Source organism: Ammodytes marinus, assembly GCF_949987685.1.
Source record: "Ammodytes marinus genome assembly, chromosome: 24".
Lineage (NCBI taxonomy): Eukaryota > Metazoa > Chordata > Actinopteri > Uranoscopiformes > Ammodytidae > Ammodytes > Ammodytes marinus.
Genome location: NC_137228.1, coordinates 607,641 through 620,720, shown reverse-complemented (window position 1 = coordinate 620,720; position 13,080 = coordinate 607,641). Strand labels below are relative to the sequence as shown.

The 13,080-nt window shown below is 41.9% G+C and overlaps 2 protein-coding genes across 2 annotated transcripts; one reads left to right on the top strand and one right to left on the bottom strand.

Annotated features, from left to right (window-relative positions):
- Nucleotides 1-2,840: 2,840 nt before the first annotated feature.
- Nucleotides 2,841-3,617, bottom strand: LOC307269619 (putative nuclease HARBI1; the record flags this gene model as incomplete). Its single annotated transcript, XM_080052617.1, has 1 exon — nucleotides 2,841-3,617. One exon carries the CDS (start codon nucleotides 3,615-3,617, stop codon nucleotides 2,841-2,843), a length of 777 nt encoding a protein of 258 aa, XP_079908743.1.
- A 2,020-nt stretch (nucleotides 3,618-5,637) lies between these two features.
- Nucleotides 5,638-12,585, top strand: LOC307269667 (uncharacterized protein). Its single transcript, XM_080052670.1, has 2 exons — nucleotides 5,638-5,758; nucleotides 9,443-12,585. Exons 1-2 carry the CDS (start codon nucleotides 5,675-5,677, stop codon nucleotides 9,725-9,727), a joined length of 369 nt encoding a protein of 122 aa, XP_079908796.1. The 5' UTR covers nucleotides 5,638-5,674; the 3' UTR covers nucleotides 9,728-12,585.
- The last annotated feature ends 495 nt before the right edge of the window (nucleotides 12,586-13,080 follow it).

Genomic DNA, 13,080 nt, shown 5'->3' with positions numbered 1-13,080 from the left:
TGACGTACGAAAAGAGATTCGTAGCAAAGAACGTTTCGGGAAACAGGCGAAACGTTAAGTAGGAACTCTACGTAGGGGTTACGAATGACGTAGCGTTAAGAAGGCTCTAAGGGCCTGTTCTCACGGTGAAAACGTGACAGTTTTCCCGTTTTTGGTTTAAAAAAAAAAACCCCCGTTCAGACACAATTTATCTGACATCTTCACCCGTGCACATGTTTTCAGAGGAAACGGGACGAAATCGATGTAGTAAGCATGCCAGGCCAGCAGTGGGCGGTACAAGGTAGTAGTAAATAGCATTTCCGGTGCATCCGGTGTCGGCTGTAAGAATTGAATAAAAAGGCGCGCCTGCGCAAGAACGATTATTTTTCTCAGCTCTGAGAAAAACAACAACAAACATGGCGACCAGTTTTGTGTGGACCGACGACGAGGTGGAGCTGCTTTTAAGAGTGACCCTGGACTACACGACGACGAAATGGCAAGAGAACACTGACTGGGAATCGTGCCAGTCTAAGTATGTGGACATTTTGGCGTCCTTTTTGGAGCAGTATCCGCCGGGCGAAGTGGCTGGAGAGAAAGACTTCCCCCACGACAAAGGGACCATTTCAAAAGTCCAGCTAACATCTAAGCTAAAGGCCATCCGTGGTAAATATAGGAAGGCAGTTGACTCTGGTCGACGGAGTGGTAATGGACGTGTAGTTTTACTTTTCTTCGAGCTGTGCGAGGAGTTGTGGGGTGGTTCGCCTGCAACACGCCCCATAGCGTCCGGCATTGAATCGTCCGATCTTCAGGTCAGCTCGGACCTCCAAATAAAGAGGCAGATGTTGGACCTTCTTAGGGAGTCTGAGAGGAACAACACAGAGAGGTTCAACAGACTAGCGGACAATGCTGCCGCCATGACTAGCACCATCAACAACGGCATGGCTCTACTGAGGCAACTTATTACCCAGCCACAACCCCCCGCTGCATTTTCTCATGGCGCCGGACACACCCATGGGAGAGGACTTCCTCCCGGGCTGGTGCAAACACCTCAGTACCACACGCCTGCACCGTACACACATGCACAGTACACACCGGCACAGTACACACCGGCACAGTACACACCGGCACCCACTCGCACTACTCCCACCTCACCAACGCAATATTCGTACAGACGCACACTAATGGCAGAATATGATGATGTTGTGAGCCAGTAAAACTGTATGCTCCAGGACTCTGACAACTCTGACCAGTCAATGTAAACTCCATTGGCTGGTGCACTGACACTTTTTAAACTCCATTGGCTGGTGCACTGACACTTTTTTAAACTTGAAACTACCTTTGTGTTTACTGTGATGGCATTGTGATACATTGAATATGCACTGTTGTAAAAGTGTAACTATTTTTCACGTACATATATTTAGAGACTTATGCTGCAGATGCTTCTTTGTAAAAAGTGATCCTTTCAATAAAAAAATTGGAACAAGTTCGTACATTTTATTTCACCCTCGACACAGATGTATCTTAACCACTGATATATATACCAGGTGTTTAATAAAAGAAAACTGCAGGGCATTAATTACACCTGCAACAATAACCTGACCTACAAAAAATAATCAACTGCCTTCATAAACCACCTCATGTTTACTGTCCTGGAATAGCAGCACATGGGGATATTTAACTTTAAACTGGATTAAACTGTTTTGCACTGAGTTGGGTCAGTAAATGCTCCACACACTACTGTTCCAAAACCGGATTTTGTAGATTGGAATCAGCTCAAGTAGTCTGGGATGCTGGACAGTGTGTGAATGACCACTCTCTTTTGCCTTTCTACATTTGAAAAACTGCACTTGAGATCACATAAACCACCTGGTACTAACATCAACATCTCAATGGATAAAAATGTGTCATAACTGTTCAGGCTGGGCAGAAGTATGTGCTAACTGTCCTGTGGATGTCTCTCCCCATTCTCTCAAAAGTGCAGCTCAAGTACAAGCCATTCACACAGTAAAGAGGCCAATCAAAGGTTCTGGAGTGATCAGGAAATTGTACCTAAAATACCACTTATTACAGCTAGAAAATATATACAAAATAAAAATATATGATGCTGCAATTCACTGGGAAGTAAATGGTGAAAAAGTTGAGACATGTAACATAGGCTATCTGTACACAATGATCCATATTGACAGGCAAAAGGCACCTGTCAATATGATTTTACAAGTATAGAGTAGAAATACTTAAATGTTACCTGAGTGAAAATAAGTTATCAGGGAAAATGTACTTAAAGTCAATACTCTCACTGATATTACTTTGAGTACTAGATATAATGTCCCATTACATTAGATTACATTAAAAAAATGACTAACTTCAATGGATTTCATGTGCACGTAGGCCTCTACTGTTGGTTAATATACAATATTGCTTAACCTCATGTTTCATGTGCAAAATGTTTTAAATTAAAGTAACCAGTAACTTACATAATAGATTTAGTGGAGTAACAAGGACATTTCTCATTGAAAGTAAAGTACTAGTGTCTTTTAAACAGTACTAGTATAAAAGTGAGTATATGCAATGCCCCTCTGGCATCAATATTGCAGTTTTCCCAGGATATGTCTTGCTTTTAAAATGATATTGGGAAGAAAAGACTGATGCTTCAGATGCTCATTTGAAAATCTTTATTTTTTCTCCAAATGAAAACAAGTTAGGATGTTGCAGTGTTTTCAACATTTCAAAAAAATCCACACAAATAACATTCAAATTGTTATAGATGTCATGTGTTCAATAATAACAAAATCACAATATTCACCATAACCTTAGAAAAAAAGAAACGCAATTATGTTGCTGTTTTTGCAGACTCATAACTCTTAAGGGTCCAGGAACTTGGTGAGGATTCTTCTGACTCTCTTGCCACCGCCCTCGTTACAGCCGGTCAGATAGTTGTTGCTCTGTGCTGGGGGCTGGTAATCTTGATCACACTGTATTGCTCCCAAAACCCTGTGTTCATCCACAGCCTCCTTATTAGCCTCACAAAAATTGTGAAGAACAAAACAGGCACCTATTACATGTGGCAAGTCATCAAGGTTTATGTCCATAGGCCGCCTCAGGCATGCAAACCTGGCCTTCAGGCGACCAAACGCACACTCAATCACCATGCGGGCTCTACACAGACAAAGTCCAAAATACTGTTCTTGAGGAGTAGATCCACCACTAGCATATTCCTTCATCAGGTAAGGCATTAGCTGGTAGGCAGGGTCTCCGAGTAGAAAAATGGGTATGGCCTCCTCGTCATCAACAATTTGCTTTTCTAGTTCAGGGATCTTTCCAGTCTTGAAATAGGTATTCACATTTGAATTGGCAAAGACTCGTGCGTCATGAACACTCCCAGGCCACATCAAATTGATATCCATAAACCTGTACTGGTAGTCGCACACAGCTTGGACATTCAGGGAAAATTTCCCCTTCCTGTTTATGTAGTTCACAGAGCCATGAGATGGCTGCTTTATTTCGATGTGTGTCCCATCAATGGCTCCTAAACACTGAGGCATACCATGAGCACGTTCAAATCCGGACACTAGCACCTCGGCCTCGGGCTCAGTAAAAGGCAGCTTCATGTATTTCTTCACGCGCCAAGCCGAACGCATTAGCAGTTTTGCGTAGTCTTCCTTCGTCGCTTAAATAATACAATGTGCACGCCACATTTTTAAGGACTCCAACTGGTGTTCTCATGTTCGTAGTTTCCCCCTCGATGTAAGGACGAAGTTCTTCGCTCAGAGCAACGAGGCTGGCCTTGGACATTCGAAAGTTTTCCATCCATTCACTGTCGTCAACAATGCCATCCACAAAGTTATCCCACCACTGGCTTGTTCTCCCAGGTCTTGTCCAAAAGCGCCTTTTCGTTGCCCTCCTCCGACGTATAGGTGGATTGAGAATTCGGCCCATGTGTATATTCCGTGTCCGCTGTTCACAGCATTGGTGCAGCCATTCCATATTTTGTTGTCGGAGCGATTGTAGGCGCGATAATAAAATCAGCAACAGCACAGCGAATACAGCTCGGTTGTTGCCGCCATTGTTGTTGTTGTTTTCCAACTGGCGCACATGGACCTACAAAGACGGCGCATGCCCATTTATCTCCAAACGCAATGCGCATGTGTGAGGGTGGAGCCGTGACGTCAGCGTTACCAGGGGAAATTTTTCGGTGTTCCCATGAAACCAAAACCGTTGTGTTTTCCAAAAAATCCTCCCTGGGAGTAGATCTAAAAAATTTGCTGTTTCATGCCTGCGTTTGCTGTTTTCATGGACATGATATAGTGCAACCGCAGGAATTTTTCCGCATTTGCACCGTTTCGTGTTGCCGTGAGAACAGGGCCAAAGAAGGCTTTGGGAAACCGGCCCCAGAACTGTTTCTTCAATACATTTCATCAGTCTTCCACCCTTCCCCCTGTCCAGCCCCCATTGTCTTCACTCTTTTGATACGGCCCTGTCCTCACCTCCACACACCCCCTTGTCTCAACACCTTTCTCTAACTCTCAGCCACCCTGTTATTACTGTTAAACTGTTTGTTTAAATAATTATCTATTATATCAGACCATCCGGTGCTTCACTTTTTATTTTGTTCACAGTTATCTTATTTACCTGACTTTTTTTTACACATTTGTTTACTTTATTTATTTTTATTTTTTACTATTTTACTGTACACCTATGAACTTATTTTATTCGCCGATTTAATTTCATGGACATATAAAGAAATGGACACCGGACTGAAACACGGCGCTCATTCATTCCTATGAAACTGCTCATTGGCGCAGGGAAGCCACAAGGAAGTGATATGCGGAAATTCATGCGGTCCATGGTTCATGGCGATAGGTCCATGAGCATGACGTAGCGGCATTATGGACCTATCAAGAAAGAGGGCGGCAAGCGTAGCAATGACGTAGCGGACTGGTAGCGGATGTAGAATCATTCTCGTTCTGTAGCATCCGTAGCATCTAGCATTGTAAGCTAAAGGTCTTTATTATACTATCTATGGTCTTAGCGAGCAAAGTTGTATTGCTTACCGACCATGGTCGTATAAGTCACTAACCCCCCGATGAACCGCTATATGTGATCTTTGAATTACACTCCGTTTTTGTAAAGTAAAACAGTGGTGAATAAGTTCTAAACTACGACTCTGTTCAGCTGCCCACGGCTGCCCCCTCCCTCCTCCTCCCTCGAAAACAAACTGAAAGCCGTTAAAAGCCGTTGGGCTAATAAGACGCTTGAGGTGGCGTTTTGAAATGAAAAAACTTCAGTTTTAATAGTATATGGTCTAATGATAAGTATGAGCCTATGTTTGATATTCAGAAAAATTTTGCGGAGACACAATCTTGTTCGCCGCTTGTATTGTGTGGACGGGGAAATCTACCTCAGGACAGCATGAAAATAAGCTCCACCCCCCAGCCCCATTCACAGCATGCAGTACTAATGGTTTGGCCACTTGTCCATGCTGGTTGCTCGGAGAAGGCAGTGTCCTGGGGCCCTGTTTAATTTGCGGCATTGTTCCTTTTTTGCCACGAGCCAATCATCTACACTCATTGCAACAGGGGCGGGGTTTAGCGAAGTGGCCGCGAGACTTACTTCGAGATCTCGCAGTTCATTGTGACCGTCTCGTGCTTGAGAGCAGCAGCCACAGAGGAGAACTGCTGGATCTCAGAGAGCAGCAATGGAGGAGGAGGACAACCAGGAACCGGTCCACCGCAGCACCGACGTCCCCACGAGACAAACAGCAGGCTCGCGCGACGCTCAGGTCAGTGATCATGACGTCACACTACAGACACGAGGTACACTGGGTCAGCTCCGGACTGCACCTTTTGTAGCGTGGAGTTAGCGGTTAGCAGTTAGCTCTAACAACAAGTGACACCGACCTATGATAAAACATCATGAACCATCGATAGTGTTTCATATTAAAGTCATCCATATATGAAGGGGAAATAGTGGTGATGTGGAGATGAGGAAGATTAAATCCCTCGTGCAAGACGTTGATTCTTAGTTGAGGTTTGTTTATTGGCCACGTGGACAGAATGAGCATGAACACGAGTACAAAAGAGTAAAACAAGAGAAACTGAACATTCGGAGTGGTCTCTTAATTTTTTTCCGGAGCTGTATATATACAGTCAAAACAGAAATTATTCATACCCCTGGCACATTTTTACTTAGTAACATTTATGAAACCAGCAAGCTTTTTCTTGATTGGAAATGACACAGGCTTCTCCCAAAAGATATTAAGACGATGTACAAGAGGCATCATTGTGGAAAAAAACGTTGAAAAAAAAAATTTAACAAAAAGTGGCATGTCCAAAATTATTCATACCCTTCTCAATAATCAGTAGAAAAGCCTTTCTTTGCTATTACAGCAATCAAACGCTTCCTATAATTGCTGACCAGCTTTTAGTATGTCTCCAGTAGTATTTTTTTCATCTTTAGCAATGAGCTCCAACTCTCAACCCAACTTTTCCACAATGATGCCTCTTGTACAATGCCTTATTATCTTTTGGGAGAAGCCTGTGTCATCTACAATCAAGAAAAAGCTTTCTGGTTTCATAAAAGTAACTTAAGGTCAAAATTTGCCAGGGGTATGAATAATTTAGGTTTTGACTGTGTATACATTATATAGGGGAGCTTTTACAGGAGGACAATTTGAGGCAGGATACCCAAAGATTGTTAAAAATTAATGTTGGCATGTTTGTTTCTCTTTCCCCCCATATACACAGAGTATACACTAACTGACATTGTCTATACCCACTGTCTGCGCATATATTTGATACCTATATCATTTATAACGCATTGTCTAGGCCTATGTATTGCCCATCATAGAGAACAGTATTGTAGCACACATATTCACTTCTACATCAAGCTTTACTCACCGAGAGACTCTGGATTTACTTGACAAAGGTGGAGGAGGAGGTGGTCTCATCGATCGGTGTTTCAAGTGTTGAGGAATTAGCCTTGTTGTCATAACTATAAAACAATAATTAAAAAAAGAAAAACATACACTGCATCAGCACATTTTGAAAAAGCCAATACTAAAATGACACATGTTCAGACGCTGACGACCACATAACATTAGACTAATAATATAGTTAGAAAGGAACATTATTGGCAACATTAGCTAATGCAGCTTGTAATGTGCCTACTAGCCTAGAATGACTGGGGAGCTAACGTTAGCATCGGGCTAATATGGCTAACGCAACATAAATAGCTTCCTTGGCTAGACTTCGCCATAACACACATTTTACAGGAAACAAAACAAAGGCTTACCTGTCCAACAAGAGAAAGATTGCAACCATTGCGTCACTTTCCAAGCCATACAGCATCCTCAGCTGTCGCCATCACTGAACAGTGATTCCAATGTTGACTCGCGTTTGTCCACCTCGAGCTGTATGTAACTGCTCTTTTCTCAATGTCTTTCTTTCTTTTCTTTGCCTTTTGTAAATGGTGAGCAGGTGCAAGTAACGGTGGCAGTGGTAACTTCTGTCTAGGTTTCTCTTCCATTGTGCAGGCTACCTCAACTAGGTCTAGCCCACTGTCATGCACTACTGTCCATGATTACTATGGCAACAACGCTTTCTCTGCCCTCCGTGAACGCGCTCAGGCTCGTACACAGATAGGCCTTTCACACCAAAATTAACCAAGAGTCAGTTCCAGGCTGGTGTTGGGGTCAGTTCAAAACTGGTTACAGCCTTATCCCAGTTATGAACCGGTTGGTTTCACATCGACCGGAGACAGCCATGGAGCCGGCAACGGCAAGAGAGCAACGTCATGACGTCACAGTAAACGTGTGTGTACGTCACCCGACGCCGCTGCTCTTGTGGCTAACGCTAAAGCTACCGCTAGCTTTAAGCACAACAACAGCGGCGAATACATCTTATTTTTACACGTGTTAGCTCTCGCTTTGCTTTCTTAAGCAAACAGGACCCATACAGCGTATTCTCGCCGGTCAATTTGATCGCTACGTTCGGTAATTATGTTATGTTTACGTCTCGTAGTAGCGGTGTTTTTAAATATGGCGGGCATGAGGTTTGAGTTGGTCTGGTTGGTCAGGATAATCCCTCCCCCAACCGTTCGCGCAAGCAGTTCTTATCAAACCCTGCTCAATCCTGGGGTATGAGTTCCCCCGGTTTTTACGGCCCGGAGCAGGCTCTCTGGCGGTGTGAAACCAAAACACTGGCTCTAACTCCGAACAAGCCCAGAACTAGCGCCGATTTTGCGGCGGTGTGAAAGGCCTAAGAGGGGAGAGAACGCGCATGCTTGTGATTGGTTCTTTAGACTCGGGCTGCATGCTTCTTATTGGTCAGCATTTTAACAGGTTTATAGAAGGTACAGAATTTGGGGGGTTTTCGTTTCTTTTTAATTTCCCATAAGTTATTTATTGCTGTTGGGGTGTAAAAAACACTTTTCACAATATATTAAAAAGTGCATATTGCAGATCATTTCCTATGATGCCTTTTAAGGCCTTTACTGGCTAGCCATGCAATTGAGTACTTCGATACATGTGATGGAGCATTGTCCTGCATAAAAATCATGGTCTTCTTGAAAGATGCAGACCTTTTCCTGTACCACTGCTTGAAGAAAGTATCTTCTAGAAACTGGCAGTAGGTTTGGGAGTTGATTTTGAGGCCATCTTCAACCTGAAAAGGTCCAACTAGCTCATCTTTAAAGATACTAATAGTTGCCTTTTAAAGATGAGATGAAGATGAGAAAGATGCTGATGTATTTGATTGTAAATGCAGGGGGACATTGTCTTCATTCAGACTGCTTTTTTTCTTTTCTGTAATTAGACAGCAGTTGTTAAATAAAGTGCATTGAATATTTGTTAGTCAGATTTAATGCAACCCTTTACTGAGTATACTGTAGTGTAGTTTGTCGATTTATGTTACCGCGGTATTGGTATTATTTTTTAATTTTAGAGGTCTTAAAAAGGTATTAAATGTCTTTAAATTTGAACTTTAAAAATGTGCAGATAGCATGGTTACACCACTAGTAATCATTTATTTTGTTTATTTGTTAAACTTTATTTGTTTAGCACCTTTCAAAACCCAAAATGCAGCTCAAAGTGATTTTCAATATAGAAATTACATGTGGGTATTACATTAAAATAACTAGAAACTTGATAATTTATCTTCATTTGGCGAGAACCCGTTCTGTTGTGACCAATATTCATATTCTGAAGATGCACAGACTCTCTGTGTCCAGTCGGATTCTCTGATCATATGTGTGTATGACGTTAAATCAATTCATTACTAGATAAGTGGTTGTATTTGCACGTTGCAGGGGGAAATATCTTCCCTTGCACTGAACAAATCATTCAATGACACACAGCTGCTGTGATACGGACGAGCCCAGAGTAGCTCTGGGGTTTAGCTGGCTTCGCTGTAACATCTCACTAACTGTCTCTCTGTTTCTCTTTCTCTCTGTCTGTCTGTCACTATAGAAACAGAGAGGAAGAAATAGAGTCAAACGTCACCACTGTCAATTCTGTGACACATCCTTCACCATACCTAAAAATTTAGAGGTTCATCAGAGAGTTCACACTGGAGAGAAGCCGTTCAGCTGTGACCAGTGTGGTGAAACATTCACTCAAGCAGGAAACCTCAAACGCCACCAACGTATTCACACTGGAGAGAAGCCGTACAGCTGTGACCTATGTGGTAAAACCTTCACTGATGCAGGAAACTTCAAACGCCACCAACGTATTCACACTGGAGAGAAGCCATAGAGCTATGAAGACTGTGGCCTGAGTTTCAACGAGAGTAGTTGTTACAATCATCACAGAAACTTGGACACAAAGGCAAACATCTACCCCTTGTCAGCATTGTGAGAAAGTCTTTAGTACCTCCAGCGCACAGTGGCGACATGAGAGTATCCACACTGGAGTCAATCCACACCAATGTCAACACTGTGACAAACGGTTCTACTCACCGTCTAGCCTCTCAGTGCATGAGCTAATCCACACAGGACACAAACCGTACTGTTGCGTCAAATGTATGAAAAGCGTCACCACAAACTCCAACCTGAAGGGGCACAAGTGTGTTTAAACCTAGACCCCTGTGTTTCTTTAGTGAGTTGGTAAATGAAATGAAATGCAGAGAGGGTTTTACACTAGGGGTGTGCACGTGTAACCGATGAGTAAATCATAACCTTTTAGGAAAAATCAAAAACTGAAACCTATTTTTTTTTTTTTTTTTTTTAAATGATTTCAATATGTTCGGGAGAGATGCATTCATTCATTTAACATCAGAAATAACACTAACTATTTGGGGAAGATCAAAGCTAGTCTGCAGAATCGGTCTGTCCCTGTGTGTGTGTGCGTGTGTGTGTGTATCAGCCAGCGCTCCATACAAGCAACAGACACACATGCGCGCGCACACACAAATACACACACGGCGTGACGCCGTCGGGCTCCAGTCAAAGCTTCGGAGAATGATGAGATGTAACCTAAACATTAAAGTTACCTAGTTGACGTGAACTACGCTCGTTGGTAGCTTCAGTGCAATAAAGCCGAAAGTAAGAAGCCCACACTTTATAACACCTGTTTAACCTGCATGCACATGGACAAGTAGTAGCGATAGGCTATATTAATATGGAAATTAATGACGGCGAACATTAAATCTTGTATACATTCATATTTAGATTTTAACCATATTTATATATGTTTATTGTAGCCTATATATATACTATACTATAATATTTAATTAATTTCTAACAATTTAACTATTAAATAGCTTAAAGCGGCTACGAGTAACATTTGAATATCTTTTAAACAGCCTCTCATGTTTCCTCTGATAATCATAAATTACCTATAACAGCAAACGAGACCATCAGTGCAAGGAAAGACGTTTTTATATAGTTTTTATTACTGCTTTTGGTCTGGTCGCACACCCAGTCCGATTTTCGGTTTGCTCGTGCAGGTTCTATGGTCACATATCCGTATTGGTCGCAGATTTCAGTGTGGAGCAGCAACGCGATTTGAGAAGCCTATCCCTCCAGGTGAGGGAAGGGGAGCGGGAGCCTTGTAAAAAAATACTTATCAAACCAGCCGGTTAACGCTATATACCGATCAGATGATAGGCAACCAAACAAGCTGGCTGGAGGCTGGTGTGTGATGACACATCATGTCTGGTTTAGGTGGATGTCCATGGCTGACTGACAAGTCCCACCCATTTAGGTGTTCATTTTAATGTTTCATGTGAAAAAGCCAAAGCCCATTGTCATTTACTTTGGTTGGCTTAAACCAGGGGTCTCCAACAGGTCGATCGCGAGCTACCGGTAGCTCGCGGGCGGGTTTTCAGTAGCTCGCCTGATAGGTTGACCGACTTGTAAAAAAAAAAAAAAAATTTTTTTTTTTTTACAAGTTAAAAATCTGATGAAGGTAAATGCACCTCTTCCCATGGTCAAAACTTTGCGATTTGCGGTAAATAAATGTTCACATGTGTCTCAAAGCGTTTCTCTATCAGCTGGTGTGTGTGCTGCTCTGCATGCGGCCATGCATGACTACGGCATGCACTGTCTTTGACCTTTGCATAAATGTATTTAATCATTTTAAGGGGAAAACACATTTTATTTATTATTTCAACTATTGAGTTATTTGTAAAACTGCCTGCTAGTGTAGCCATACAAGATGTATTTTCTGAATTTTCAATGCTGCTTTATTTTTACGTTTTAAATTGGGAAATACATGTTCCAAAACGACCAATAACCTCTGTATTTAAAAAGAAATCAAGCAAGTAGGCTAATAATAACCATTAATGAATTATAGGTTATCACAGTAGGCCTAATTGTCCACAATAATCTCACAACAACCCCCTATCCAAAAAGGAACTTTAAAAATGTACAACTGTAAGGTCAGTTGTCTGTTTTATTCAAATAAGCAGTTGTTTATTTCTGTAGTGCGTATTGGCATCTTTGAGCAAAATACCCCCAAAATTTTCAGCACGCCGCGCCGCGCCTCCTCCACACCTGTGTGGTGACCACCTTCACTAAGACATTTCCTGGGGGAAACACTGTTGCGTCACAATAAGAAGTGTAATAGACATTGATGTCAATTTTCAGTGATATGTGGCCCACAAAAAGTGTAAAGTAATGTGTTCTTGGACCTTTGATGGGAAATGATTTATGAAAAGCATTAGGTAGCAATTTCACACGTGTACAAACAGAAGCTTAATTCATTTGATGTGTGCTATGTAAATAAATATAAGCGATTTGATACAAGTAGCTCTTGGCCACTTACATTTTTTCAAAGTAGCTCTCAGTTGAAAAAAGGTTGGAGACCCCTGGCTTAAACGCTAAACTAACTCCCTCGTGTAGTCTTTTAGCTGTTATATTCAGTAATGATTGGAATATAAATGTAGTTTATTGGAAAATACACTGCAGACTATAGTTAGGCGCACCGGATTATACAGTGCTGTTTGAAAGTTTGTGAACCCCTTGAGCATTTTGGAATTTGATTGTGTTTAACCATTATTAATTGATTTTTATCAATACCAGTATTTTGTATATGAAATAACAGATGTTTGTTTATCAATTCAACATTTTTCCTTTCCAGAAATCAATTGTTAAGAGATAAAACAAAGGATTTGCCAACTGTTGTATCTGCAAAAGTTTGTGAACCCTGAGCTGCATTGCTTAAATCGAGCAGGTAAAAACAATCAGGTGGTCCAAACTGATTGATGAAATAGACCAATGTAATGAGAGATCTTTAGGGAAGAAATTGGGTGGCACAAGGTAAAACAAAGAATAAACCAAGTCAGTTTAGGCTCACCAAAGTGAACCCATACAGGTCAGACATGCTAAAAGGAGAAAAAAATCTCAGAGGATCTCAGGAATAGTTACGATGTTGCACATTTGTCTGGGGCAGGGCTGTACAGTGCGACAGTTTTGATCGCATTTGCTACTGAAATTGATCACGTGCGATGATGAATACAAATCCATTCGCACTCGTGCGACAGGTTGCTAATGAGGAGAGGCTGTCTTGAAACACAGAGGAGCGCTGCACAACACTGCAGAGGGCTCTACATTAATACTCCAAATGGGGGTAAATGTAGACTTAGGCAAGTAAGTTATTGAGTCCAC

Bases quoted from the DNA above. Each gene is read 5' to 3' on its own strand.
- LOC307269667 (XM_080052670.1), top strand. From the start codon at position 5,675: ATGGAGGAGGAGGACAACCAGGAACCGGTCCACCGCAGCACCGACGTC. The intron at 5,759-9,442 runs GTCAGTGATCAT...CTGTCACTATAG, and splicing joins CAGGCTCGCGCGACGCTCAG to AAACAGAGAGGAAGAAATAG.